Source organism: Lynx canadensis, chromosome D1 (genome assembly GCF_007474595.2).
Source record: "Lynx canadensis isolate LIC74 chromosome D1, mLynCan4.pri.v2, whole genome shotgun sequence".
In the NCBI taxonomy this organism is placed as follows: domain Eukaryota; kingdom Metazoa; phylum Chordata; class Mammalia; order Carnivora; family Felidae; genus Lynx; species Lynx canadensis.
This window is the reverse complement of record NC_044312.2, coordinates 39238697-39265936: the sequence shown is the minus strand read 5'-3', so window position 1 is coordinate 39265936 and position 27240 is coordinate 39238697. Positions and strand designations below refer to the sequence as shown.

General features: G+C 44.6%; 2 protein-coding genes across 4 annotated transcripts in view; both read left to right on the top strand.

Moving 5' to 3' along the window:
• The window catches only part of CD1H11orf97 (chromosome D1 C11orf97 homolog), a 19962-nt gene extending 14406 nt beyond the window's left edge, over positions 1-5556 (top strand). Inside the window, exons 3-4 of one of the 3 annotated variants that reach the window (XR_003972348.1) lie at positions 1822-2121; positions 5272-5556. Coding sequence is in view for 2 of the 3 variants with exons in the window: in XM_030332462.1 (XP_030188322.1) it covers positions 1822-2000 (179 nt within the window). In the remaining variant the exon portion in view is untranslated. Of the gene's footprint in view, positions 1-1821; positions 2252-5271 lie in introns of those variants that run through there. The other 2 variants (XM_030332462.1, XM_030332461.1) reach the window with 2 other exon arrangements.
• FUT4 (fucosyltransferase 4) lies at positions 2301-27240 on the top strand. The gene is made up of 4 exons (XM_030333697.1): positions 2301-2381; positions 3244-3411; positions 16491-16565; positions 20680-27240. The coding sequence occupies exons 1-4, from the start codon at positions 2301-2303 to the stop codon at positions 22744-22746; spliced, it is 2391 nt and encodes a 796-aa protein (XP_030189557.1). The 3' UTR covers positions 22747-27240.

The following is a 27240-nucleotide window of genomic DNA, read 5'->3' as shown; positions in this document are numbered from 1 at the left end:
TTTCTATCAAATTTAATGTGGTTTTTCTACATGGTTCTGCCTCCTGATTTCAAATGGTTTTTCATTGGCCAGAACTTCCCACAATGTGGAACAAAACGAAATCTATTCCCTTGGTTTCTTTAAAAAAAAAAATTTTTTTTGATGTTTGTTTATTTTTGAAAGAGAGACAGACAGAGGGTGAGTGGGGGAGGGGCAGAGAGAGAGGGAGACACAGAATCCGAAGCAGGCTCCAGGCTCTGAGCTGTCAGCACAGAGCCCAACGCAGGGCTCGAATCCACGAGCTGTGAGATCATGACTTGAGCCAAAGTCACATGCCTAACCGACAGAGCCACCAGGGTGCCCCTATTTCCTTGGTGTCTTACCAGATGTTGTACACAGGGGGTATCTAATAAATATCTGTGAACTCCTAAATCTGAGAGCATATTACCCAGAGGCTAGAGAGCAGCTCTTTTCTGTCTCTAGATAGGATAGAAGAGGAGGAAACTGGGTGGAACAGTGTGGAAAGATTTAGGTTAGGTATAAGGAACAGCTCAAACTTTGTAAGGTCTTGACAGAAGGAGACTGTGGAATCTTCACCGAAGGTCTTTGAGGGAGGGGGGAAATCTAACCTTGCCGGCTTCAGCGACTCCATTCAGGAGTGGGGAGGGAGAGGCAAGCGCTGACAACCCGCTTGGTGAGTCAGCTCATGGATTGTGCCTGTGGAAATAGAATCTGAGTCCCTGCTTGGATAGGAAGATTATTGTCCCTGTAAAACTAGTAGCTACCATTTATTGAATACAAAGCACTTTATTTCATCCAAATCCTATAATAATTCTTCAAGCTAAGTGTCATCCCTACTTCAAAGCTGGGGAGACTGAGACATCGTGGGTTAAATGACTTGCCCAAAGTCATACAACTGCTAGGTGGTGAAGCAAAGGCTGAAACCCGGATCCCACCCTGAACACAAACACTGTGCCCCTGATCACCACATGGCACCGAATCCTTTAGGGAGGAATCAAATGTTAGCGTGGAGACCAGTGGGCCGCCGTGGACCTGTGGAGAATACTTGGCACTAAGATTTGCAGCTTCAGAAATGGTAAAAACAACACATGGCACTAACCCGAATAACCTTACTTGACTTGGGTCACAGTTTTCTGCATGGTAGATTTTTACCAAAAGCTTGTTGATTGACTCTCGAGAGCCAAACAAATGCTTTTAGGATATGGAGGACGATCCAGTGCCAATCAATGAACTAAAACAATACTTACCGAAGGATGTCAGGACTTAAAACTGCCGTCTGCTTTGTATCAATGTGTAGTCGTCACGTCCTGAATATTTTGCTACGGTGTTTTTGCTGTGAGCTGGTTGTTTCCTTCAAGGGGAGATTAAATAGCATCGAGTGCAACGTATTAGAAGATTGTTGAATGTAGTTGGTGATACGGTAGCTTTTAATTATATTATCTTTGGAAATATTTTGCACTTCTAGGAAATAAATCCGAATCAGATAGGGTTGGCTGCACGAAGTCTATGTATTAACTAATTTATTACTGATCCTTTGTGTTTTGTTATGTATGTTTCTATATTGACTTCTCATCTATTTCTTTAGGGCCAGTTAAATTATCTAATTAATAGCACTATAGAGGTTTAATTGCCTGGGGGACACTGAATGAACAAACTGGAATAAAAGATCAAATACTAAAGACCTTGGGTGGTTTGATTAATCACACAAAATAATGCTCCACCCAAATGACTGGAAAAATAATGACCACGTAAATACTTGTAAAACATTTTGCGCTAAAAAGAAGCTCATAATTGTCATCTTGCTTTTGAAAATATTGACAGTGGCCCTGGAAGGGATCTGGAGCATCAGAAGGAATCTCCCTGTGGGAGTCTTGAAGCCAGGACTGCGGAGCAGAAACAGTATGCTGCCACAAGCCAAGTACTATTCGAGGCACGGAGGGCTGGGAAGTAACATCCGGACACTCCTGACTTCTGCGGAAGCCCCTGAGGGCGCCGATTAGTTCACAGACCAGCGGTGCATGCTTTATTTCAAGTTCTCAATCAGAATTCAATCTTCTTTTGGTTTGCTTCTCTCAGGTTGCCTTTAGCTTCGCCGTGTAACCTCAGCGTGGAACTCAAACGGTAACAATTCAGCTAAGCAAATTATCCCACCGCTACAATAGAAGTTCATCCTCTGAGTTGTACTCCCGACCCTTTCCTTTTCATCTAAGGAGGCCTTTGTGGCACACGGCCAGCCTCGCTGGGGAGGCATCTTGGGCTGTCCCTTTTTCCAGACGGATGATCTTTGCTTACCAGTGGAAATGGGGAGAGGGAAGAGGAGGGAATTAAGGAAGAATCAGACTACTACTTTGCTTGGCTCCCTTGGTGTCACCCCAGTTGAGGTAAAAGGCCACCAAGCTGGGCCCAGTGCACTGTTCCTCACAGACACACATAAAGGTTGACACAAAATATTATTCATTCCTCACTGTCATAGTCAGTGTCTGCCAGGAAATTGGTGGCAGGATGTGGAGAAAGCAGGGGTCTTGGCATGGAAGCGTAAGTAGTGTCCAGATATCCTAGGGACCTGAGATTCGGTTTACAAATCCTAAAAGTAGCTCTACAAATGGGAGGTTACCCTAGGATGAAAAGAGATAAGTGGGTAAATGCCAAGCTTGGGTAATGCTGTGTTGTCCTTATGATTCCAGACTCCTTATGTATAATAATCTCCTGAGTTTTTACAACCACCACAGGAAACAGGTACGATTCACTTGATAGGTTAGGAAACTGAGGCACAGAAAGGGTGAATAATTTACCCAGAGCCACTCAGCTAGTGAGTAGAGGTTCCGAGATCAGAATCCAGACAGCCAGTCTCCAGGGCCCTTTAACCACTAGATATTAGAGCCTCTCTGAGTCAAACTGTGCCCAAGAGCTGGGGAGTCTGTTGAACCTAAGAGTGGGGTGAGAGCTCAGAAAAAGTGGCACAAAGGAGGAGGGTCTCCTGGGAGGCAGTCTCTAGGATCTGACTCAGTAGGGAGAAAAATGCAGTCACGAAGAGACAGAGACACAAGGCTAAAGAAAGAAAGAACCCTGGTTACTAAAGGGGACTCATTGTAGCAAAAAAGGACCAGTATGGAGACATGGGTTCAATAATAAAGGACCAGTGGCCACCATTTGCCATGTGCCAGGCACAACAGTTAAGTGTTTTATATAGCTATGTAATCCACATGTTCACATAAGATGTGAGCTTTAATTTCCATTTTCCAGGTGAGAAAACTGAGGCACAGCGACATTACATTACTCAAGATCCTGTGTCTGGGAGGTGGTGAGGCCAGCACTACCAACCTGTGTCCGTCTGGTTTCTGGGATGATGCTCTTAACCTCTGGGCCATCATGGCAGAGAATCTAGTCACTGACCCCGAGGGTGGAACCAGTGTGGGTGGGGTTCAACAGGCTGAGGGGATGTGGGGTTAGGATCCTGGGAGACAGCGCTACTCGAAATCCACAAAGATAGCAGTGTCCTGAAGTAATGTTGATTCAGCTCATGTCTGGGCCTCTTGCCCACTGGGTGCTGTTTATTTCAACTTTCCACCCAATTTGTCAGGTTCTAAGTATAGTGGGTAAATTCATCATTCCAAGAAAACTCACAAAGCAATTTATTTTAAAAAGTGAATGATTTGCTAAATGCCATATTATAAGACTGGTTTGAAGAACAAATTACCTTCGCTTGAAGACATAAAAGTCCAATAGATGACCCAATTCATCAGTTGGGGACATAAGATTAAAAACACATGTGTTTCATTTTGACCATGATTGCATTATTTTCATCTGTACAAGTTAGGAGAGACTTGTTTATTGCTCCCCCTCATTTTTACTCATCCACACTTTCTTCCTAGCAGCCTCTAGGCCTCTATCGACAGCCCAGGTCAAGCACTAACAGTGATCATAATATCTTAGGTTATTATATCTATATAATCTTAGATTATAATTATTATAATCTATATATCTTAGATTATATATCTTAGGTTCATCTCTGTAAGTTATCAGCTGCGTTTTGCCATATGAAATCCTACTATCTGCTATACAGATCACAGCTGATCATTCTATGCGAACCAGATTGGTAACAAGGAATTAGACTCTTCTCATCATCAATGAAAAAGGTAGACGCGAGGCACAGAAATATCATAGATGAACAAAATCCACAGATAGTTTTTAAAAACTGATCAGCAGTAAGGCATACGTATCAGAAACTCCATGAAAGCACGAACCACGTCTCTTCCACTAACGACCACGTACTTAGCAGGGTGCCTGGCAAAGTAGGTCCTCAGTCACCTTTTGTCATGAGAATGACCAGTGAATGGCGAACCAGGAAGTACATGTTGGATGCCTACTCTATGTTCAGAATCATCTTGCTGCTAACTCACATGTGTCTCTCCCTCCACAAAAGTATATGGTTTTCCCTACTTGAGCCTGCTAAATTAAATAGAGTGCAAAATAGAGGGAAAAGCGAGGGGACCTATTGATTTTAGTGTGTTCGTCATGCGAAGTTGCATGTATTGTATAACAGCTTCGGACTGATGCTTTCAGTGACAGGTTTTCCACGGATTACAATATTTCCAGGGACTTCTCCCATAGAATATACTTCAGTTAGACAACTTAGCGGGTCCTCACCGCCACCTTTTTCCTATTCACTTGTGCTTCTTTTTCTCTTCCTCATGAACAACACGGTCATTGTAGTTGTGACTCTTCCAACATTTAATACACGCGCCTTAAAATTTAAATTTAGAATCACGATCATCTAATTGTACTTCTAAAACACGTTTCTGTTTGATACTGTGAAGCATCCGCTACCTTCCTCAGACCGACAAGTTTTATTCATTCTTTGTATCGTTTCTTTCTTGTCGTGTGGCATATAACAACAGCAGCTAAAGTTGTCCAGCCCAGCACTTCTGAAGCTTTAACGTGCCTACAAATGACATGGGTGTCTTACTAAAACTCAGACTCCGATACAGTAGGTCTGGGGTGGGCTCTGGGATTCTGCCTTTCTAACCAGCTCCCAGGTGATATCAACGATGCTGGTCGAGACACTGTACTCTGAGAATTGAGGGTCCGGAAGACTGAGCGGCAGGTTCTTTAATTACCTGGATCGCACGGGTGTGGCCTTTACACTCTGCTCTACCAAATGAAGTTCTGTTGGGAACATGAAATCAAATTTAGATTAAAAGGGGGTTGGGATTGAGAGCATTTCCCCAGAGTAAAAACTTGCTTATTTGTTCACTATTTTCTTTGCTCTAGGATAAGATGAATACATTTTTCCAGTGAGAAGAAACTTCCTTCTCCTGATGCCTGAAAAAACAAGAGCCCAAGCTTGTTTCACAGTTTAAGATGTGTAAAAAAAAATGTATATTAGTCTGTAATTCTAATTATTGGTATTAATTCCCCTCTATAAATTAATCCGAGGCAATGGAAGACTATTGGCAAAGTTTGCTAAGCACCTGGAAACAAGGAAGAAGAATATTATATTTACTTTTAGTTGGCACATTTGGAATACATTGAGTTGCTGATTTAACTTATTTTATTAAATGTGTGAAACATGATAAAACAAAGGCATGTTTACTGAGTCTTTACTTCGAGGTAAATATTATAAACCTTAACCCTTCCCTTAGTGTAAGTATGTTCATCCATTAAAGCAAACAAACAAATGAAGCCCCCCGGGTGGCTCAGTGGGTTAAGTGGCCAACTTTGGCTCAGGTCATGGTGTTGCAGTTCGTGGGCTCGAGCCCCACATCGGGCTCTGTGCTGACAGCTCAGAGCCTGGAGCCTGCTTCGGATTCTGTGTCTCTGTCTCCCTCTGCCCCTCCCCCACTCACACTCTGCTTCTCTCTCAAAAATAAACATTAAAAAAAATTAAAAAGAAACAAATAGGGGTGCCTGGCTGGCTCAGTTAGTAGAGCATGCAGCTCTTGATTTCGGAGTTGTGAGTTCGAGTCCCATGTTGACATGGAGGCTACTTAATAAACAAAACAAAACAAAAAACACTAAAATAAATCCAGGTATAGGTAAAGGTTAGTAAATGAACCATGTAGATGAAAGTCTCAGAGACAACAATTTCAATGCTAGTTTGGTAAGCTCATCATTTCTCTAGAATTTGTCTACTAAACAGTATGGATTTTACTAATGCTATTGGGTTAAAAACAGATTAAAAAGAAGGAGGAAAAACTATTCTCCCCCTTCCCCTTGTCAAACGTAATACATGTGCTGTATAGAAAAATGGGAAAATAAAGAAATGTAATGGGAAACATATCATCTAGAATTCAATTCCCAGAAACAACCACCGATAAAATGTTAATATAATTTTATTCCTTTTTCCTACGCGTATGTTCCTTTTACATGTTTGAAATCACTCTGTATACTACATACATTCGTTATCCCTTTTAACATAACATCATACAATTTCCCAGTCATTAAAATATAACTTTTTTTTTAGTTAAGTAGCCACACGATGTCGCATGAGTTTCAGGTGTATAACATAGTGATTCAACAGTTCCATACATTACGCTACACTTTCCACAAGTGTAGCTACCATATGTCACCGGGCAACAGTGTTACAATATCATTGACTTGTGTGTTTCCCTAGCTTAGTGATTATCATGTTAGCCTAACAGTACCATCAGCTGTATTTTCTATGCTGTTGCTTTCGTCTCCGAACTTATTCAATCCAAAATTGGAAGCCTGGGTCTCCCACTCCCCTTCCCGTTTTGCCCATCCCCACACTCTCCTCCCCTCTGGCAACGACCAGTTTGTTCTCTGTATTTACGGGTTTGTTTTTGCTTTGTTTTTTAGATTCCACATACAGGTAAAATCGTACCGTATCTGTCTTTCTTTGACTTATTTTATTGAGCATAATACCCTCTAGGTTCATTCATGCTGTCGGAATGACAAGATCTCATTCTTTTTTATGGCTGAATCATATTTCACTGTGTATGTGTACCACAACTTCTTTATCCATTCGTCTGCTTTTTAAAAATTATTTTTACTTATTATTTTTGAGGGAGAGAGAGAGGGAGAGAAAGGGGGACAGAGGATCTGAAGCTGGCTCCACACTGACAGCAGAGAAGACCAATGTGGGGCTCGAACTCACAAACTATAAGATCATGACCTGAATCGAAGTCAGACACTTAACTGACAGAGCGACCCAGGCACCCCACCATTCATCTACTTTTTAAAGTTTATTTATTTATTTTGAGAGGCGGGGAGGGGCAGAGACAGAGAGAGAAAAAAAGAGAAAATCCCAAGGAGGCTTCCCACTCAACAGGGAGCCTGAAGTGTGGCTCCATTTCATGACCTGAGCCGAAACCAAGAGTTGGATACTTAACAGACTAAGCCACCCAGGCACCCCTATTTTATTTTTATTTTACAGAGACAGCAAACACTAGTGGGGGAGAGGGACAGAGGGAAAGAGAGAATCCCAAGCAGACTCTATGCTCAGAGTTGATTCTGTGAGCCTGGAACCACAACCCAAGCTGAAATTGAGAGTCAGATGCTCAACCAACTGAGCCCCTGAGGTGTTCCTATCCATCATATAACTTTAAATGATAATTATATTTAAAAATTATATGTAGTAAAAATTTGCATTTATCACTATTTTTTGGACATTTGGGTTTTTCAGTCTTTCATTTTATACATAACTGTCATAATACTCATTCCTGTCCCCTTAAAAAATTATTTTTCATAGGGGCACCTAGGTGGCTCAGTCAGGTAAGCGTCCGACTTTGGCTCAGGTCATGATCCTGGGCTTCATGGGTTCGAGCCCCGTGTCGGGCTCTGTGCTGACAGCTCGTAGCCTGGGGCCCGCTTCAGATTCTGTGTCTTCCTCTCTCTCTGCCCCTCCCCTGTTGGTGCTCTGTCTTTCTGTCTCCCAAAAATAAATAAACATTAAAAAATTTTTTTTAAATTCTTTTTCATAGTATTCTGGTTACATATCTCTCATTCTCTTTCCTTTCTGGGCTAAGCTCGTCTTAAAACTTCTTCCAGTTCTCAGTTCTCCAGTTCATTTCTCAGTTTTAATGTAATAAGTCAAGTCAACAAAGATTTGTTGACTGGGTGTGTCCCTTCCCTATTTAAAAATATTTACACAGTGAAACAGTCAATAGTCTCTTAAGATCCAAACTTTTCCAGATTTAATATAAAAATTTCCATTTAGTAAACGCACACCAGAAGAGATCCTACATGTGAGCCAATTCCAGCCACCACCATGTTTATGGAATTCTGCATCGCTGGCTGCTTCAAAAATGGTGCTGTGGGCCAGTGGCTAAAATTGGAGAGATTACATTTTAAATCAGTCAAGAAATACAGCCCCCAAACTACCAGGAGTTGGGTAAAGCGTTCATTATTCTTACCAATCGAAAATCTTAACCTTCTAAAAATTCTTCCCATCACCTTTTTGCACCTATGTTAGGATACCCCACAAAAAGTGCAGTGAGTGGGGGAGTGCTGACTTATTCATCCATTAGAAATGATGTCCTGTTCGCACTTGAACTCCAGGTGTGGCTTTACAAACTCACTCTCAGGGATTTCCTTCCTCACTTCCACTCTATTCCTGCCCAATAAACAAGCCCCCCTTTGTTCATTCTCAGCCTCACTGCCTAGGCTGGGTCCTTGGCATCAGTCTCCCACTTCCCGATCAGCCGCTAGCTACCAGCACCAAGGACTGATCTCAAGGCTCTGTTTCCTAGCTAAGGTTTCTATCCTTATTCTAGTTTGAGGTCCTGGCTCCTTTTGTGGCTAAATTCTGTTCTTCATTGACCCATAGTACACCTTCCTAAGTGGATTCCTGGACAGGATTTTTCATGCAAGCATTATGTATAATAGTGAATAACTGAAACCATCGAAATGCCAAAGATAGGGGATGGTTTTAACAATTACAATATGATACATCTGGTTTTTAATTCAATAAGCATTTTCAATAAAAACTTTTTGAAAACCAGAATTACAAGGATACTCCTTTAAAGTGATAGAAATCTAGGGGCGCCTGGGTGGCGCAGTCGGTTAAGCTTCCGACTTCAGCCAGGTCACGATCTCACGGTCCGTGAGTTCGAGCCCCGCGTCAGGCTCTGGGCTGATGGCTCAGAGCCTGGAGCCTGTTTCTGATTCTGTGTCTCCCTCTCTCTCTGCCCCTCCCCTGTTCATGCTCTGTCTCTCTCTGTCCCAAAAATAAATAAACGTTGAAAAAAAAATTTAAAGTGATAGAAATCTATAGCCATCTTAAATCAATAGCCATTTTAATACTCGATGAAATACACTAGAAGCATTCCTTCTAAGGTCAGAAATGAAACAAAAAAATTTTTTTTCCCAGAGCTGTTTGAAGCTTGCTCACTTTTAGTTTTCATTTTATATGCTCCCAGCCCAAGAGTTCCTGAATTTTTACAGTTCAGGCTGAAGTTGCTCTGGGGTAACTTGGTGTCATAGGGCTTGCACCACACTTCCTAATTTGGCTAAATAGTCGTGGCAAGAGTATCTGTGAGCCACGCAGATGATAAGATTAGAAGTAGATTCACAGAGCTAGAACAAAGAATCCTCAAACTTCTATGGAACCACAAAAGACCCGGAATAGCCAAAGCAATTCTGAAAAAGAAAAACAAAACTGGAGGCATCACAATTCCGGACTTCAAGCTGTATTACAAAGCTATAGTCATGAAGATAGTATGGTACTGGCACAAAAACAGACACATAGATCAATGGAACAGAATAGAAAGCCCAGAAATGGAAGTACAACAATATGGGCAACTAGCCTTTGATGAAGCAGAAAAGAATATCCAATGGAAAAAAAAAGACGGTCTCTTCAACAAATGGTGTTGGGAAAACTGGACAGCGACATGCAGAAGAATGAAACTGGACATTTTCTTACACCAAACGCAAAAATAAATTCAAAATGGTTCTCCTAAAGGAGAACATAGGCAGCAACTTCTTTGACCTTGGCTGCAGCAACTTCTTAACGAGACATGACTCGGGCAAGGGAAACAAAAGCAAAAATGAACTATCGGGACCTCACCAAGATAAAAAACTTCTGCACAGGGAAGGAAACAATCAACAAAGTTAAACACGGCCTACGGAATGGGACAAGATATTTGCAAATGACATTTCTGATAAAGAGTTAGTATCCAAAATCTATCAAATTCAACACCCAAAAAACAAATAGCCCAGTTAAGAAATGGGCAGAAGACTTTTCTAAAGAAGACATCCAGTTGGCTACAGACACATGAAAAGATGCTCAACATCCCTCATAATGAGAGAAATACAAATCAAAACCATGATGAGATACCACCCCACACCTGTCAGAATGGCTAAAATTAACAACACAAAAACCAGCAGGTGTTGGCAAGAATGCAGAGAAAGTGGAACCCTCTTGCACTGTTGGTGGGAATGCAAACTGGTCCAGACACCCTGGAGAACACTATGGAGATTCCTCAAGAAACTAAAAATAGAACTATCCAGCAAGGACACTATAAGGTATTTGCCCAAAGGATACAAAAGTACAAATTTGAAGGGGTACATGCACCCCGATGTTTACAGCAGCATTATCAAAAATAACCAAACTATGGAGACAGTGCAAGTGCCCATTGACTGAAGAATGGATAAAGAACATGTGGTGTGTGTGTGCGTGTGCGTGTGTGTGTGTGTGTATGTGTGTATCACTCAGTCATCAAAAAGGATGAAATCTTGCCATTTGGAATTATGTGGAGGGAGCTAGAATGTATTATGCTAAGTGAAATAAGTCAATCAGAAAAAGACAGATACCATATGATTTCACTCATGTGGAATTTAACAAAACAGATGAACATACAGGGAGAGGGGAGAAGACAGGGAAACAAGCCACAAGAGACTCTTAATGGTAGAGAATAAACTATGGGTTGGCGGAGGGAGATGGGTGGGAAATGAGCTAGATGGGTGATGGGTACTAAGGAGGGCACTTGTTACGGTGAGCACCTGGTGTTGTAGGCAAGCGATGAATCACTGAATTCTACTCCTGAAACCAATATTTCATTGTATGTTAACTAAAAAAAAAAAAGAAAGAAAGAAAAAAGAAAGAAAGAAAAAAATTAGAAGTAGAAAATAAGGGGCACCTGAGTGGCTCAGTTGATTGAGCACCCCACTCTTGATTTTGGCTCAGGTCATGATCACACAGTTGGTGAGACCCAGCCCCTCGTCTGGCTCTGTGCTGACAGTGTGGAGTCTGCTTGGGATTCTCTCTCTCTCTGTTCCTCCTCTGCTTGCACACGTGTGCGTGCACTCTCTCTCAAAATAAATAAATAAACTTTAAAAATACATCAGAAATAAAAGAAAAGGGGTTAAAAGAGGCATATGTGGGTAGTCTTTTTTTTTTAATGTTTATTTTTGAGAGAGAGAGAGAGACAGAGACAGAGCACAAGCAGGGGAGGGGCAGAGAGAAAGAGAGACAGAATCCGAAGCAGTCCAGGCTCTGAGCTGTCAGCACAGAGCCCGACGCGGGGCTCGAACCCACAAACTGTGAGATTGTGACCTGAGCCAAAGCCAGACGCTCAATCGACCGAGCCACCCAGGTGCCCCTATGTGAATAATCTTAGCAATTGTTGAGTCTTAAGGGGAATTTGGGACTCATCACCCTATTTTTTCTACGTGTAAAGTATTTCATAACATGTTGTTTTCAAGGATTTACTTTAGATATAAGGAAGCATTTATTCATGGAAATAATTGAAAGGCTGAGGAAGACCTCCCTTGGTCATCCTTATTTATTAAAAAACAAAACAAACACAGGAGTTAGTCACCTCTCCAGAATGGTTCAGCTCACAAAGGTGTTCCTTCCTCTGAGAATAGCTCACCACCACCGTATCCCTGACTCCCTGCCCCCACTAATCCACTGACCACACTGCCCTGGACTCTGTTCTCGGCCATGGCTAAGTTCACCAGGTAGACAAAGCCCAGGGTGGCCCAGTTGGATTCTTGCTGCCAAAGACTGAAAATTGAGAGTTAGGGCACCGGGGTGGCTCAGTTGGTTAAATGTCCGACTCTAGATTTTGGCTCAGGTCATGATCTCAGGGTTCTTGGGATTGAGCCCGAGTCAGGCTCTGCATTGACAGCAGAAGCCTGCTTGGGATTCTCTGCCTTTCTCTCTCTTTGACCCTCACCTGCTCTCTCTCTCAAAAATAAATAAACACTTTAAAAATAGTGTTAATAAAAATTTTTAGAAGTGGGATTCTGTGAGACTCACTTCTCACCTGTTAATACGTTTTGCCCCCCATCCTGCCTTTTTTTTCCCCCCGATCCAGAGCTGCCTCCAGTAAGTCACTATAACTGCAACTAAAAGAATCCTTACTAATAAAACTGGCTTTAGTTTTGTCTGGCTTAATTATAGTGCTTGCTTGAAGCACATGTATGTGGGCTAAACCGCTTGACTCTGGTTTATAATTCCACATCTCTGTCACTAAGAGAGAGAGAGTAGAATCTACTGGGTGGAGAGACTCAGGTCTACCCTCTTTCCCCAGCAGAAACTTGCTTCCCTTTCACATGAAAAACTTCCTTGGTTGGGGCGCCTGGGTGGCTCAGTCGGTTAAGCGGCCAACTTCGGCTCAGGTCACGATCTCTCGGTCCGTGAGTTCGAGCCCTGCGTCGGGCTCTGTGCTCACAGCTCAGAGCCTGGAGGCTGTTTCAGATTCTGTGTCTCCCTCTCTCTGACCCTCCCCCGTTCATGCTCTGTCTCTCTCTGTCTCAAAAATAAATAAACGTTAAAAAAAAAAAAAAGAAAAACTTCCTTGGCAAACTGACGAACCTTGCCTAACTAGTTGTAAATGGAGATGAGAAAGGTGCAAAGATAGGTGGCCTAAAACAACCTTCTACTCTGAGAGTGACACTTGATCAATGCAGAGGTGACAAGGGACAAAGTGACAAGGCAATCGAGGAAGTCTTGCTTCTAGAGGCACGTTCAGCAGTTACTGAAGATCTTACACATCCCAGGTTCTGATGTCAGCCTTTGGACTCTTTAGGTCTGGAATTGCTCTAAAACTATAGTTCAACAGGGTGGATTGAGTGTAATAAATAGCTAACATCTCCTACCAGGGCAGAAATGTTTGTTCAGATATACCTCAAGGACTTTCATATAATTGGCCTTCAGTAAATGTTATCACATGAAGTTACAGCTTTTGCAGTTTTCTAAGCCCAAACAAGGTCTGCCCCTAAGGTAGCCCGGCAGGTGTCAATGTCGGACAATTCTCAGTACTGTGTTGTTTGGAAAACCCTTTAGAAAACAAACAAACAAAACAATAGCTCTACAAGCTGATCATGACAAAGGTGCCATGCCAAAATGTACCAAAGAAAAACTGAAGTATTTCACCTTTCAAAGGCACACAGCAAATCCTGTCACATCAAAATCGTCTATCAACAATCCCCATCAATCTTGCTCAAACTGTGGACTGGGAAAGGGGCCAGGAGAGCTTCAAGGGCGCTGGGAGGCAAAACAGCTGGTCAGTGGTGGGAGTGAGGAGCGGTGGGCTCCGTGAACGGGCGGTCAGACAGCATCTACCACTTCCGTTCACATCTGATTTCTCTTCTCTGACTTTAACAGTTGCCGCTGTTTCCCTGCTGCCTTGGATGATCCAGGAAATGAAGTCTTTGCACAGTGAGCTCACTCGAGAAAGAAGTTGCTTTTTATGCAGAGCCCCGTGGTGCTGCCAGCACAGAAGAAGCTCTTGCCATGCAGTTAGATAGTTAGGGCAGTGTTTATTCACCTGTCCTCTTTTCCCCAAGACCAAATGTTCACTGAATTGCACTAAATGTTTCTCAGGGTGAGTACAGACCGAATGTTCCTTTCAGAGCGGTTGAAAATAATCCTATTATAACCAGCCTTATTAATGTGATTTCAACTTTATGCAGCATGTAAGGTTTCTGGGCTGTGGTTTCTTTGGCCACAGTAAGCTTGGCCTGGAATCATAAATACGTGGCTGTCTTACTTCTTCAGGAATTTTGCTTCCCTTGCCATATGAGCAATCTAGACTTACCCTTTCATTTTCCGTGCCTTTCCAAAATCATTTGTGTGTCACTAATTTGTTCATTGTCACCCAACAAGTATTTCTTAGTATTGCAAGTGCCTCAACCCCTTTTTAGAAGTAGAGTCACAGGAACGAGAGTGATGGAGGCTGGTCTGAGCACCGTTCTATTCTGATTGGCTACTTGAGGGAAATTTACTGGTCAAGGCAGAATTACCTGACTTCCAGGGGAAAAAAAAAATGTATCTTCTCTCCATTTTCTTTCATGAAGTGTGCCCTGGGACTGTGTGAGAAGTGGGGTCAGGACAAGGGGTGGGGGACAGGTAGTCAAGATCCTTTCCTCCATCTGCAGAGGGTGGGGGGTGCCCAGAGTTAAGGTCTGGTCCTGAGTTAGGATCTGGTTGCCTTGAGTGTAGCCACACACATAAGTACTAATGTGGGGCAGGTACCATAGAAAAGCCTAGTGTTGATATGTTTGAATTTCTGTGATTGTGTAGGATTTGTCCTAACTTGCTTTAGTCAAGAGAGACTTGGGATTGGGGTAGAAGGACAGTGCTGGTGAACCTGGAGGGGATTTGGGGAGGCCAGTGTGATACTTAACAAGATGTACCCTACACTTCTGTTGTATTATTTTCTTAGTAATTATTTTAGAGTTCAATCTTTTTTTTTTTTTTTTTTTTTTTAAGAATTTTATTCTTGGGGCGCCTGGGTGGCTCAGTCGGTTAAGCGGCTGACTTCAGTTCAGGTCGTGATCTCGTGGTCCATGAGTTCGAGCCCCGCGTCGGGCTCTGTGCTCACAGCTCAGAGCCTGGAGCCTGTTTCAGATTCTGTGTCTCTCTCTCTCTGACCCTCCCCCGTTCATGCTCTGTCTCTCTCTGTCTCAAAAATAAATAAAGGTTAAAAAAAATTAAAAAAAAAAAGATTTTTATTCTTAAGTAATCTCTATACCTAATGTGGGGCTCGTATTCACAACCATGAGATCAAGAGTCACTTGCTCCACCAACTGAACCAGCCAGGCACCCTTAGAGTCCAAAGTCTTTTGCATAACCTTTATGAATGCAGAAATGAAATTGTTTTGTAAGTGTCTCCTAAAATGTAAAATTAAGAGTGGTGTTCATTCATTCATCTATTCATGTATTTAATAAATATTTATGAAACACCTCATGTTGCCAGGCATTTCACTGTGTGATGTTAACATACTTATTTCGATGTCAAAATAACTTTCTTTTTTTTTTTTATTCCATTAATTTATTTTTTTTTATTTTTTTAATTTTTTATTTTTCAACGTTTATTTATTTTTGGGACAGAGAGAGACAGAGCATGAACGGGGGAGGGGCAGAGAGAGAGGGAGACACAGAATTGGAAACAGGCTCCAGGCTCTGAGCCATCAGCCCAGAGCCCGATGCGGGGCTCGAACTCCCGGACCGCGAGATCGTGACCTGGCTGAAGTCGGACGCTTAACCGACTGCGCCACCCAGGCGCCCCTATTTTTTGAGGGTGGTGTAGGGGCAGAGAGAGGGACAGAGAGAATCCCAAGCAGGCTCCTTCCTGTCAGTGCAGAGCCTGATGCAGGGCTTGATCTCACGAAGGTGAGAGCATGACCTGAGCTGAAATCAAGAGTCGGAGGCTTAACCCACTGAGCCACCCTTGCGCCCCTTATTTTCTTTTGCGTAAGTCTTGTATTCCATAACTTTCACATGTGACTACAAATAATGTCTATTCTAGGAGGAAGTAGTTTAACAAGAAAAATGCAGAGGTAAATCCTGCCAATATTTAAAGAATTATATAAATATTTCTAACAGTAATTGAAATTTCACTATGTACATTTTTCGGAACATGTACATTTCACTATGTACATATTTTCGGATACAACATTCTTGTATCACTCTTCAGTCAAGGAAGTGTGCAAGAGGAACTCGAGTACATAAAGAGTAACACCCTAAAGTAAATACAGTATGTTCTCACATATTGTCTCTTCGCGACAACGCCTTTCAGGGGCAGTAACGTTTTGCACTTGGGTAAAAAGAGAAGAACTTATAAATTGGTATTAGGCTTGTTTTTCTACCAGTGATTTCACAGGGCAATGAATAATAAATTGGGGACTGTCGTTGAATTTACACAATTCTTAACAATCTTTAACTAACAAGCATGTCCACACTCACCTGCCCAATTACGCACAGTTAAAGAATTATGCCTGACAACGGAAACAATCTCCACCTACTTGCATCCGAGTTAGCCTTTCCAGGCACACCTTCTCACAGACTGCTCCCCACTTCCTTGTAAGTACAGAATATGGGGAGGGGCTCTGGATTGCCCTTTTCTCTCTTCAAGGAAAAAACTGGAAAGTATACTGAGCAGGTCAATGTTGAGTCACAGGAATCTCAAATCCATCCAGAGATAAGAACCCATCTGAGGGTGGCCTCGTGGAGCCCAGCTGGCAGCTTGGTGCCGGTGGAAAGGCCTGAGGCCGTCAGAATGTGTTCTGGGGATTCCTAGGAAATATCAAACGTCTTTGGTGAGGAGTCCCAGGACGGGCTGCAAATGTACCATTTCCCCGAGGAAGAGCCAAGAGTGAGTTAGACTTGTAGCAACCAGAGTTGTCCTTGCCCTTGGTCTCAAAGAATTCTGTCCTATATCAAGTTTTGGAACTGAATAGATCATCCTCGGACACGCTGTGCGCCGATTACTCACTTGGCTTGATAAAATAGGCCTTAATTTATGGACTTCTCCTCTACACCGCGTTAGCAATCCTCAGAGTCCAGAAGCCCTTCCTTATACCTGACCTCGTTGTCTTCATACTTGCAACGGAAAGCCAGTTCTTCCTGTGTAATATTCCTTGGAAACTGAGAGGCCTTTAACTACACAAGAAATACTTTGGTTTATCGTTACCAAATTAAAGAGGATCATAGAAATTTTAAAATTCTAAGAATCTTAGAATAACAATTTTAGCATTTAGAATAACAGTTGCTTACTGACGGCTGGTAGCCAGGGTTGTTTTGGCCCGCCCACTACCCCGTCCTCTTCAGATAACAGCATTTCCCTTTGGGGAACTCCCTCCGTTGTTGGTCCATGAAGTTTAGGTAAACCTACCCTGTAGCTCCACAAGAGTATCTAAAGAGAGTCCACATCTCCTGATCGCAGTGATTGTTTCAAGAATGACACTTGGTGCAGGTTGGGCCAATGAGAGTCAGCCTTATTTGATGGAGCTTCTGATGCTGGTCATCACGGCTCTAATTCATGTGTAGCATTTACACTTGAAAGCTTCAGGGGCTTCTTCACGTCACAGCAAATCATTCACACAGCCAATTTTTCCTGATACTTACACACTTTATAGTGGGGAACACATTTACCAACAGATTATTTCCGCAATACATTAAGAGCCTTTATTCATTCAACAGGTGTTCAGTGAAATGATGAAAACTACTAGATGCCTGGTTCAGTGCTAGGAATGGAGTTGTGAATGAAATATGATCCCGGCCCCATGATATTCTGAATGATGCCTATATGGGAGCACACAGGAGAGTCATGTAACCTACCCTACATTTGTGCACATGGGGGTCCAGGAAGGCTTCCTGGAGGAAGGGCCTCCTAACTATCTCTGAATTGATTCTCCTTTAATTTTAATTTAATCTCATCCTCACATCTATCTCAGTTCAGGCATTTTGTTTCATATCTGAATTATACCAACGGTTGTTCAACTGGATTAGATACTTGTGTTCTTATCCTGGTCCTTAACTCCCAATTCATCTTTTACTAATGAAAGAATGATTTTTTTTTCTTAGAAACATTTTACTGAAGTATAATATACACACATAAAAGCACATATATAAGTCTGAAGCTTAATGAATTTACTCAACAAAACATACCCAATTAACCAGTGCCTATATCAATGAACATGGTCAGCACACCAGGAGACTATCTCATGTCAACTTCCATATACTCACCTCCCCTCGCAAATGAGTTTTTTTTTGTTTTGTTTTTTAAGTAGGCTTCTAGCCCAATGTGGGGCTTGAACTCACAACCTTGAGATCAAGACCTGAGATGAAGGGTTGAATGCTTAACCAACTGAGCCACCCAGATACCTGGCAAAAGATCTTTTAAAAGTACTCATTATATTGATCCTTTGCTTTCTAAAACCTTTCGAGGACTCTCAACAGCCCTCAGGATAAAACCCCATCTCCTTAGTCAAACTAAAACCCTAGTGATTTCTTAATTTTATAACGTTTTTTTATTTATTTTTGGGACAGAGAGAGACAGAGCATGAACGGGGGAGGGGCAGAGAGAGAGGGAGACACAGAATCGGAAGCAGGCTCCAGGCTCTCAGCCATCAGCCCAGAGCCCGACGCGGGGCTCGAACTCACGGACCGCGAGATCGTGACCTGAGCTGAAGTCGGACGCTTAACCGACTGAACCACCCAGGCGCCCCAAACCCTAGTGATTTCTAACCTACCATCCTCACCCTGTTTGGCTGTTGCTATGCTGCTCCTTCTGTTTAGACGAACATCTCAGCCCTGTTCCCAATTTGAATCGTTCCTAATTATTCCAGGAACCACCTTCTCAAAGCCTTCTATAATTCTTTCTCTCTGCACTGTTTCAGATTCTTGAAGGTAGAAATGGTATTTTTCAGTCCAGGTTCCTAACTGGTTAAATAAATAAATGAGAACACCTGGCTTTGTTACTTAACACCTTTCCTCCTTTCCATCCCTCTAAAATAAGAACAAACCGTTGCTCAGGGAATAAATCAAGGAGTATGATCTTCAATCAGTTGTTTGTAGAGGAGTCATGATTGGTTTCCATTGATCCAACTACACCCTCCTGCCAGGTATCCCTTTCCCCAACATCAAGATAAGACTAAAGTCGGAGTTGGTCATCCCTCACTCTACCAAGGTAAGTAGACACTATGGAAATTGATATTCATGAGAGAGGAGCCATTCTGCCCATAAAAAGTTGGTTTAATTGGAATATCTGAAGGACTTACAGGAAAATTGGGAGTGGGGGAAGGAAGCAAGGAAGCAGGTTAACATTTACCAAATGCTTACCTACCATGTGCTGGATACAACGTTAGCCTCTATCTGTGATGTCTTATTTACTTCAAGTGGGGGAGGAATGTGCATAAATATACAGGTTTTTGAATTGCATAACAAGAAAAGCGAATATATCCTTCCCTTCTTTTGGTTGAAGAAGGAAACACTTGGGCATTTATAGCTTTTTTCTAGAATTAAAAATAACAGAGTGGGGCACCTGAGTGGTTCAGTCCGTTAAGCGTCTGGTCATGAGCGTCGGCTCAGGTCATGATCTCACGGTTCTTGAGTTCGAGCCCCACATCGGGCTCTGGGCTGACAGCTCGGAGCCTGGATCCCGCTTCAGATTCTGTGTCTCCCTCTCTCTACCCCTCTGCTGCTTGCACTCTGTCTCTCGCATGGTCTCAAAAATAAATAAACATTAAAAAAAATAACAGAGTGGAACTGCAATTCATAACTCCAATGACAATTTGGTTAAGTAGCTTAAAAATTATACCATGAAATTAAAAAATTAAAAATTAAAAAAAAAACAACTCCACAACTTTATAACAAGTTTTAGTGTGTAGGAGAAAGTAGGTATAGCCAGAACATCTAATGCTATCCGGCTCCCAAATTGTCCCTGTGGGCCAGAAGGCAGTGCCACATGAAACCATCTTTATAGAAGCTTTCGAAATCTATACTTGATTTTTTAAATACTTATTTTGAGAGAGAGTGTGTGTACACAAACGGCCAGAGAGAGAGAGAGAGACAGGGAGAGGCAGAATCCCAAGCAGGCTCCACCCTGTCAGCACAGAGCCCAAGAGGGTGGGGGGGCTCAATCCCCATGAACTGTGAGATCATGACCTGAGCAGAAATCAAGAGTGTGATGCTCAACTGACTGAGCCACCCAGGTGCCCCCTCTGTACTTGATTTTTAATGAAAAAGTTCTTCCCGGTAAATCCTAATGGCAAATCCAAGTTTGTTTGTTTGTTTGTTTTTTCTGTATGCATAATATCAAACACACCCGACAGGTTGGCCCCATTCCCAGCAAATCCATTTCTCCTCTAACATCCTGTAACTCAATATGGCACTGGGCTGGGGTGCTGGCAATGCACAGCTGTCGAATGCTAAAAATTCTCCCCAAACTGCCTCATCTCCTTAGGTCAGCAGCCCACCTATGGCCTATTTGGAATTTTGCTGAAAAACAGTTTAATGACATACATGAAGGCCTAAACCTAGAAATTCAAATTCAACTTGTAGGAAAAAAAAAATTTGCTCAACTGGCTGTAGAAATGGATGCCTGGATTGTTGACTCACTGATAACAGTGGAAGCAGCTGTGAGCTACTCACCTTTTATAGCCTAAACTTGGGTGATCTAATATTTATCTTAGCCATCATTTTATTATAGTCCAGAGTGTGTAATCTTCACGAGTACATTGTTTCTTCAGTGCTTAATAAAACTTAATAGTGACTTTCATTCATTCAACTCCCGGACCAAGCAGTAATTTCCTGGAGGACAAAGGCCCAAAGGGCCATATGTTTATCTTTGGTTTCAGAGTCCTCCTCGCCCTTGTACCAAGAACGTTCTGGGCCGGCAGTGAGGAGTATTTAGAGGTGGAGTGAGGGCAAAGAATGTTTCAGATTGCTCAGAAAACGTTTTATTCTTCTGATCCTCTGCTGGGGAGGAAGGCGGAGGGGAGAGAACGTTCTTGTGGCAGTGGGATTTAACTATCCACCCTGAAAAATGGTTTCATAAACGCACAACCCCTGTGGGTCGCGCCACTGGCCTGTCTCGGAGGGTCACGAGGTCACGGTCACCGCCGCCGTGGCCGCGCCGCAGCCCGCACGTTTCCGCGGCCTCTCGCGCTCCCTCCCTCCGGCAGGCGTCGCTGGCCACCGCAGGGCGGCGAGGAAGGAAGCGGACTCGATCTTCCGTCCCGACGCCCGGGGACTCGGCACCCCCGGCCCGCCTTCTCCACGAGTCCGCTCTAGCGCCCTCTGCACGCGCCCAGCGACGAACCGGGTCCTCCCTCTGGAAGGCGAAGGTGCAGGCCACCGCGACTGAACACCGGGGCGCCGCTGGGAGGGAGCCGCGGGCAGGCCCGGGCTCAAGGCCAGGGAGCTGGGCGCGCGGAAAGGCCCGGGACCCCCCGAGGTGGGGTCCGGAGAGCGGGGGAGGGGCCCGGGCGGCGCGGCCGAAGGTCCGGGAGTCCTGGACGGGGCGGGGACGGGCGGAGGCGCGGCAGGAAACGCCCGGGGCCGGCAGTGCCGGTCGGGCCGGGGGCGCGGTGGAGGGGAGGGACGGGGCGGCGCCCGGCGGGGCTGCCCGGGCCGCGCACTTAGCCCTGGCGGCGCGCCCCGCGGGGACTCTTCGGGAGGAGTGCCAGGCCCGCGAGCCTTGGGATTCCGGGGCCGCCCTCTCCCGCTCCAGGGCCGGCGGCGAGCGGCAACGACGGCCGGAGCCGCAGCGGCAGCATGAGAGCGGGCGCCGCGGCCCCACGCCTGCGGACGCGCGGCGAGCGGCGGCGGCCGTGCCTGCGCGCGCCATGGGGGCGCCGTGGGGCGGGGAGGCCGGCCGGCGCTTCGGGCGGCGCCGGGGCCGGGGGCTTCTGCCGAGCGCCTCCGCGCTGGCGGCGGCCGGCCTGCTGTGCACCGCTCTGGCCGCCTTCTGCTGCTGGAGGCAGCTGCCGCCGCTGCCCTGGGCATCCTCCGCCCCGCCGCGGCCGGTGGCGGTGCTGCTGTGGTGGGAACCCTTCGCGGGGCGCGACAGCGGCGCGAGGCCGCCCCCGGACTGCTGGCTGCGCTTCAACATCAGCGGCTGCCGCCTGCTCACCGACCGTGCGGCCTATGGGGAGGCCCAGGCGGTGCTTTTCCACCACCGTGACCTCGTGAAGGAACCCCGTGACTGGCCCCCGCCCTGGGGCGCCCCGGTGCGCGGGGCAGATGAGCTGGAGTTGCGGGTGTTGGACGACGAGGAGGCGGTGGCCGCCGAAGCCCTGGCCACCTCGGGCCTCAGGCCCCCGGGCCAGCGCTGGGTGTGGATGAACTTCGAGTCGCCCTCCCACTCCCCGGGCTTGCGGAACCTGGCGGGGAACCTCTTCAACTGGACCCTCTCCTACAGGGCCGACTCGGACGTCTTCGTGCCTTACGGGTACCTCTACCCCAGGACCCATCCCAGCGACCAGCCGCTAGGCCTGGCCCCGCCGCTGGCCCGGAAACGGGGGCTCGTGGCCTGGGTGGTGAGCAACTGGGATGAGCGCCAGGCCCGGGTCCGGTACTACCACCAGCTGAGCCAGCACGTGTCGGTGGACGTGTTCGGCAGGAGCGGGCCTGGCCGGCCGGTGCCCAGCATTGGCCTTCTGCACACAGTGGCCCGCTACAAGTTCTACCTGGCCTTTGAGAATTCGCAGCACCTGGATTACATCACCGAGAAGCTCTGGCGCAACGCGTTGCTGGCCGGGGCCGTGCCCGTGGTGCTGGGCCCCGACCGTGCCAATTATGAACGCTTCATGCCCCGCGGTGCCTTCATCCACGTAGACGACTTCCCTAGTGCCTCCTCCCTGGCTGCCTACCTGCTCTTCCTCGACCGAAACCCAGCAGTCTACCGTCGCTACTTCAGCTGGCGCAGGAGCTACGCCGTGCACATCACCTCCTTCTGGGACGAGCCTTGGTGCCGGGCCTGCCAGGCTGTGCAGAGCGCTGGGGACCGGCCCAAGAGCATACGCAATTTGGCTCGCTGGTTTGAGCGGTGAAACCCTGGTGTGACCCAGGGAGGTCAGATCGTCAACTTTTGACCCTCAGCTGCGCATCTCCTTGGCTGGTCGAATTTTCCAAACACCCATTTTTACTCTACGGGGGAAAGGTGATTTACCAATTAATATGATTCAGCATAAAGACTGGGTAGGAAGGATCCCCGGTTCTCATGGTTTTGTTTTTTTGTTTGTTTGGTTTTTTGGGTTTTTTTTTTTTTTTTTTTTTTTTTCACAGCTAGCAGTTGGGCTCTGTCTGCTGTAGGTGGGCATCAGTGTTCACCGGTGAAGAAGGGAGACCTCCCTCACCTTGTAACCAGGACGAGGTGAAACAGTAGCTTAACTACCAGAAGCCTTTGAGTCAGTTGCTCTTTTTTTCCTCATCTGTCACGGGCTATATAGGTGGCCTGTGCTGAATCCAAATCCATACACACTGCTCCTTGACTCACATTGCACTGGGCGAATGTGTAGCCCCCCCCCCCCTTCCAGAAGGAGCCTTGTTGCAGAATAGTGAAAGGACTGTGGCCGCAAGTGGGTCTCATGACTTCCTCAAAGTCTCATCTCCTAAAAAACGGTGAGGAGGGTGGTCCAATGATCCATGGACTGTTCCTTAACAAGTACTGTTTGTTCCCCGGCCGTATGAGTACAAAGACAATGCTAGATTGCCCTTGGGGAAGAGTTAGGATGAATATACAGGTGTACCTCACTTTACACACACGTATTTTTGAAACACTGCTTTTAAATCAAATCCCCAATTCACTGCTTTAGGAGAGGTCAGTGTTTAATGCAATCCTCTGGAGAATCCCTTTACAATGTGAATAAGCATCTCCTAACTTATTTCCTCTGTGTCTGTTTTTCTATAACCAAAATTTTTAAAAAGTGTGTTAAAATTAGAGATGTGAAAAAAGCAGAAGCGACCTTCTTCTCCCCTCTGTCCAGAAAACCAGCCCGTGTTTACCAACAGAAGAGAAGGAAGCCGCAGTGCCACTTTCCACAAAGTTATTTGTTTGTATCGTTTTACTGGACGGGAAAATTAAACAGGAACGTACTGCCCGAAGTACCTGTCTGCAGGACAGAGAAAGAGATTGTACCTCAATATGGAATCATGGCAAAAGGAAAAAAGTTTCATGGTGTCTATTAATGGCAGTTTTTGTTTCCGTCAGTTTTCAGTTAAATGTTTAATTGCTAGGGAATGGAACTAAATTAGTGCCTGCAATGAGCTGTGGTTTTTTGTTAAAATATAAATCTGCCATTCTCCCCAGGGCCGGCTGGTTCCCCTCCTAGTCTGCATAGTAGTACTTACGGTATGGCCTCCCATTTCTAGTGCCCTTGAGCCTGTGCCGTGGACCAACTTTGAAAATGGCATGCATTGACTTGAAAAGGTGAACGAGCAGCATATTTACTAGGAGTGACCGCGTGCCTCCTCTGTGCCAAACACTGGGCTTGGGGTGCCAGGAGAGACACACACATGTGTAAGGCGAGGTCCTTTTCTTGAAGGCTATTAGAATCTGCCCTTGCCAACAGGTAAAATAGAACTTTGATCAGTCAATCGGCAGAACCTACTTGTTTAAAGTGACATTCTTTAATACAGGCCATAGGTCAGTTATTAGAAAACAAGTTGATTTATAGTCTCAAATAATGGTTTATTTTTCTCTTTGACTTATTACAATAAGGACCTTCAGTGACTGATTATTGTGAGTATGGTCTAAGATTAACTAGGTTTATATAAAGTTGTGCTGTAAACTGTAATTTTGATTAGGGCAATTAGCTGAATCATTAAGTTTTATCTCTACGTGTATTCATTGCAGACTCACTTAAAAAGTTCACTGAAATCCAGGCGCTTCAATTTTTTTTCCTTAAAAGGAGAAATTAAAGCCCATAGATAACATTTCCTTATTAAAATATTATAGTGTGGGCGGAATTACAAAGTATCAGTCAACCAATAAAGAAAAAGGAAAAGTTCTCTTCTTATAATGAGTATTTATGAGAGATTAGCAAGTTATCTTGGGGTTCCTGGGAATCTAGATGGGCAGTGGGAGAGTGGATTTTGAAGGTACTCTGGCTTGAATTCCAGCTGTATGACCTCTGCAAGTTAGTAATAACCTTGAAGGGCACCTGGGTGGCTCAGTCAGTTAAGCCTCTGACTCTTGATTTCGGCTCAGGTCATGATCTCATGGTAGCGAGATGAAGCCCTGTGTCTGGCCCTTACTGGGCATGGAACCGGCTTAAGATTCCCTCTCCCTCTCTCTCTGACCCTCCACTGCTTGCACTTGCTTTCTCTCTCTAAAATAATAGTAACAACAACAACCTCGAGCCTCAGATTCCTTATCTGTAAGATGGGGAGGGAAAATACTTCATAGCTCACTGTGAGCTTTGTGGAAACTGAAATAAGTAAAGGGGCCTAACACGTGGCAATCACTCAATTGGTAAGAGAGAGATTTTTTTTTCCTTTTTTGTTGCAGTGATTTCAAGGTGCCTCCACATCGATTTGTATGTCTAAATTTAAATCTCAACATGTGTTTCAGGATATATCTCAAATAAAAAGGAAGGGGCCTCATATTGTATATTTCAAGTGTATTCCTAAAGCTAAACCCTATTATTTCAAGAATCATCATTGCTATTCAGATTGAGCTTGAATTTGCAGGCTAGGAGGAAACACCTATTCTTTCTTTGAAAGACAAATTGTTAAGTTATATTGTTACATGAGTATTATTTTGCTGATGTTCTTAGTTACAGTAAATCTTGTTAAAACTAACCACATATTTATTGAATATTTAGCATAAGGAAGGTATAATTGCATTTTTATTTGTGTGCAAATTTTGGGTCTAGAACAGCCAGAATAGTTTTTGAGGCTGATTTCATCAAAGAGTAAGAGAAATATGTCCATTGCTCATTTTATGTTATTTTTCACATCATTCTAAACTGAGTAGGTTAAAATTTCATATCTGATAATATAAAGATGCATCATATATATTTAAAAATGTCTTTTCTATGATCATCATGCCCCACCCCCCCTTGGAGGCATAAACTGTACTTTCAAGTTTATTACAAATTGAATATTTTTAGCACTTGATGACTCTAATGATATGATTGTGCCTGGAATGATACTGGGATCGGGAAGACAGTGTGACTGGCTTTCAGCGTCCACACTCGTTTCCGGTGTCCAAGCCCTTCCCTGGCGGTAAGTTAGAAGAGACAGGGTGGCTTCATGGAAAGAGTTTGCAACTGGGAGTCAGAACCTGGATGTGTTTCTGCCACTTTCTGCCCCTGCTGTCCTGATTAGGCGAGTTACTTAAACTCTCTGGGTTTTAGCTTCCTCCTTTATAATGCACAAATGCCCCTAGAGAATGAGGATTACGTGGGACGACGTGTCCCACAGTGCTTTGTACATTGTGAAGTGCTGTACGGTTACAGTGTGCTCTAAGTTTTCAAAGTTCTAGAGCAGGATGAAAACAGACTTCTCTCTGTAAAGGGCCGGGGTAAATATTTCAGGCTTTGCAGGCCATACAGTTTCTGCTGCCGCTAAACTCTGCCGATGCAGCACAAAAACAGCCGTTGGCAATATGTAAACAGATGGGGTACCTGGATTTGGCCGTAGTCAGTCAACTCTGTGCTAGACATTTAGACATCTGGGGAATTTGAGAACCTACCTGATGGGTGTTTCTTAAAAGGGATTTGAGAATTGGAATTTAAGAATTTTGGAGATAGACCCTCCTCGGTTCCTAGATCAGCTTGGCAACTTTTGTTAATTGTCTCACCTTGGGTACGTTATTTAAACTTTCTGTGCTTTGGCATCTCTGATGAAAGGTAATCATCTATGGTTGACAGAGGTGTTGGGGGAATTAGATGAGACATAAAGTACTCAGTACGGTGTCTGGCACATAGGAAGCACCTGGAAGATGTTAGCTATGATTATCACCATTCCATTTTATAGAGGAAGTCGAGGTCCAGACCTCTGAAGGACCTGCTTGAGGTTACGGTAGTAGAGGCAGGACCAGCCGTGCTTGAGCAAGTCACAACCCCTTGGAGCCTCTGTCACTTGAACTGCAGAATGGGGGAGGGGGCGGTTGGACATCTTCTCTTGGGACCTTCTAGTTTCACTTGCCATCGTCCTACCAACTGGCACCCCACAGTTTAAAGAACTAATTCACCTCCCCAGGTGCCTTCCTTGTAGTCTGGAAATGACTTCCTACCCAGCAGCAATAAACTGGAAGAAAACCAGGCACCAGAGAGAGAGACTCTGATTTAGCATTATATATATGTGTGTGTGTGTGTGTATGTGTGTGTGTGTTTTAAAGTGTCACATGCCTTAGATAGGAGGGAAGGGAGCCAAGTTCTTGGTAATTAGTATGGTGAATAATCGCATTACGTTTCAAGTCCTTTTTGGATGTATCTCAGGGACTTTTATGCTACCCATTCTTGAAGCAAATCAAGTATTTATGTACACGTGTTCAGATTGTTTTGACAAAGTGATTAAAGTGTTACCGTGGAAAATGA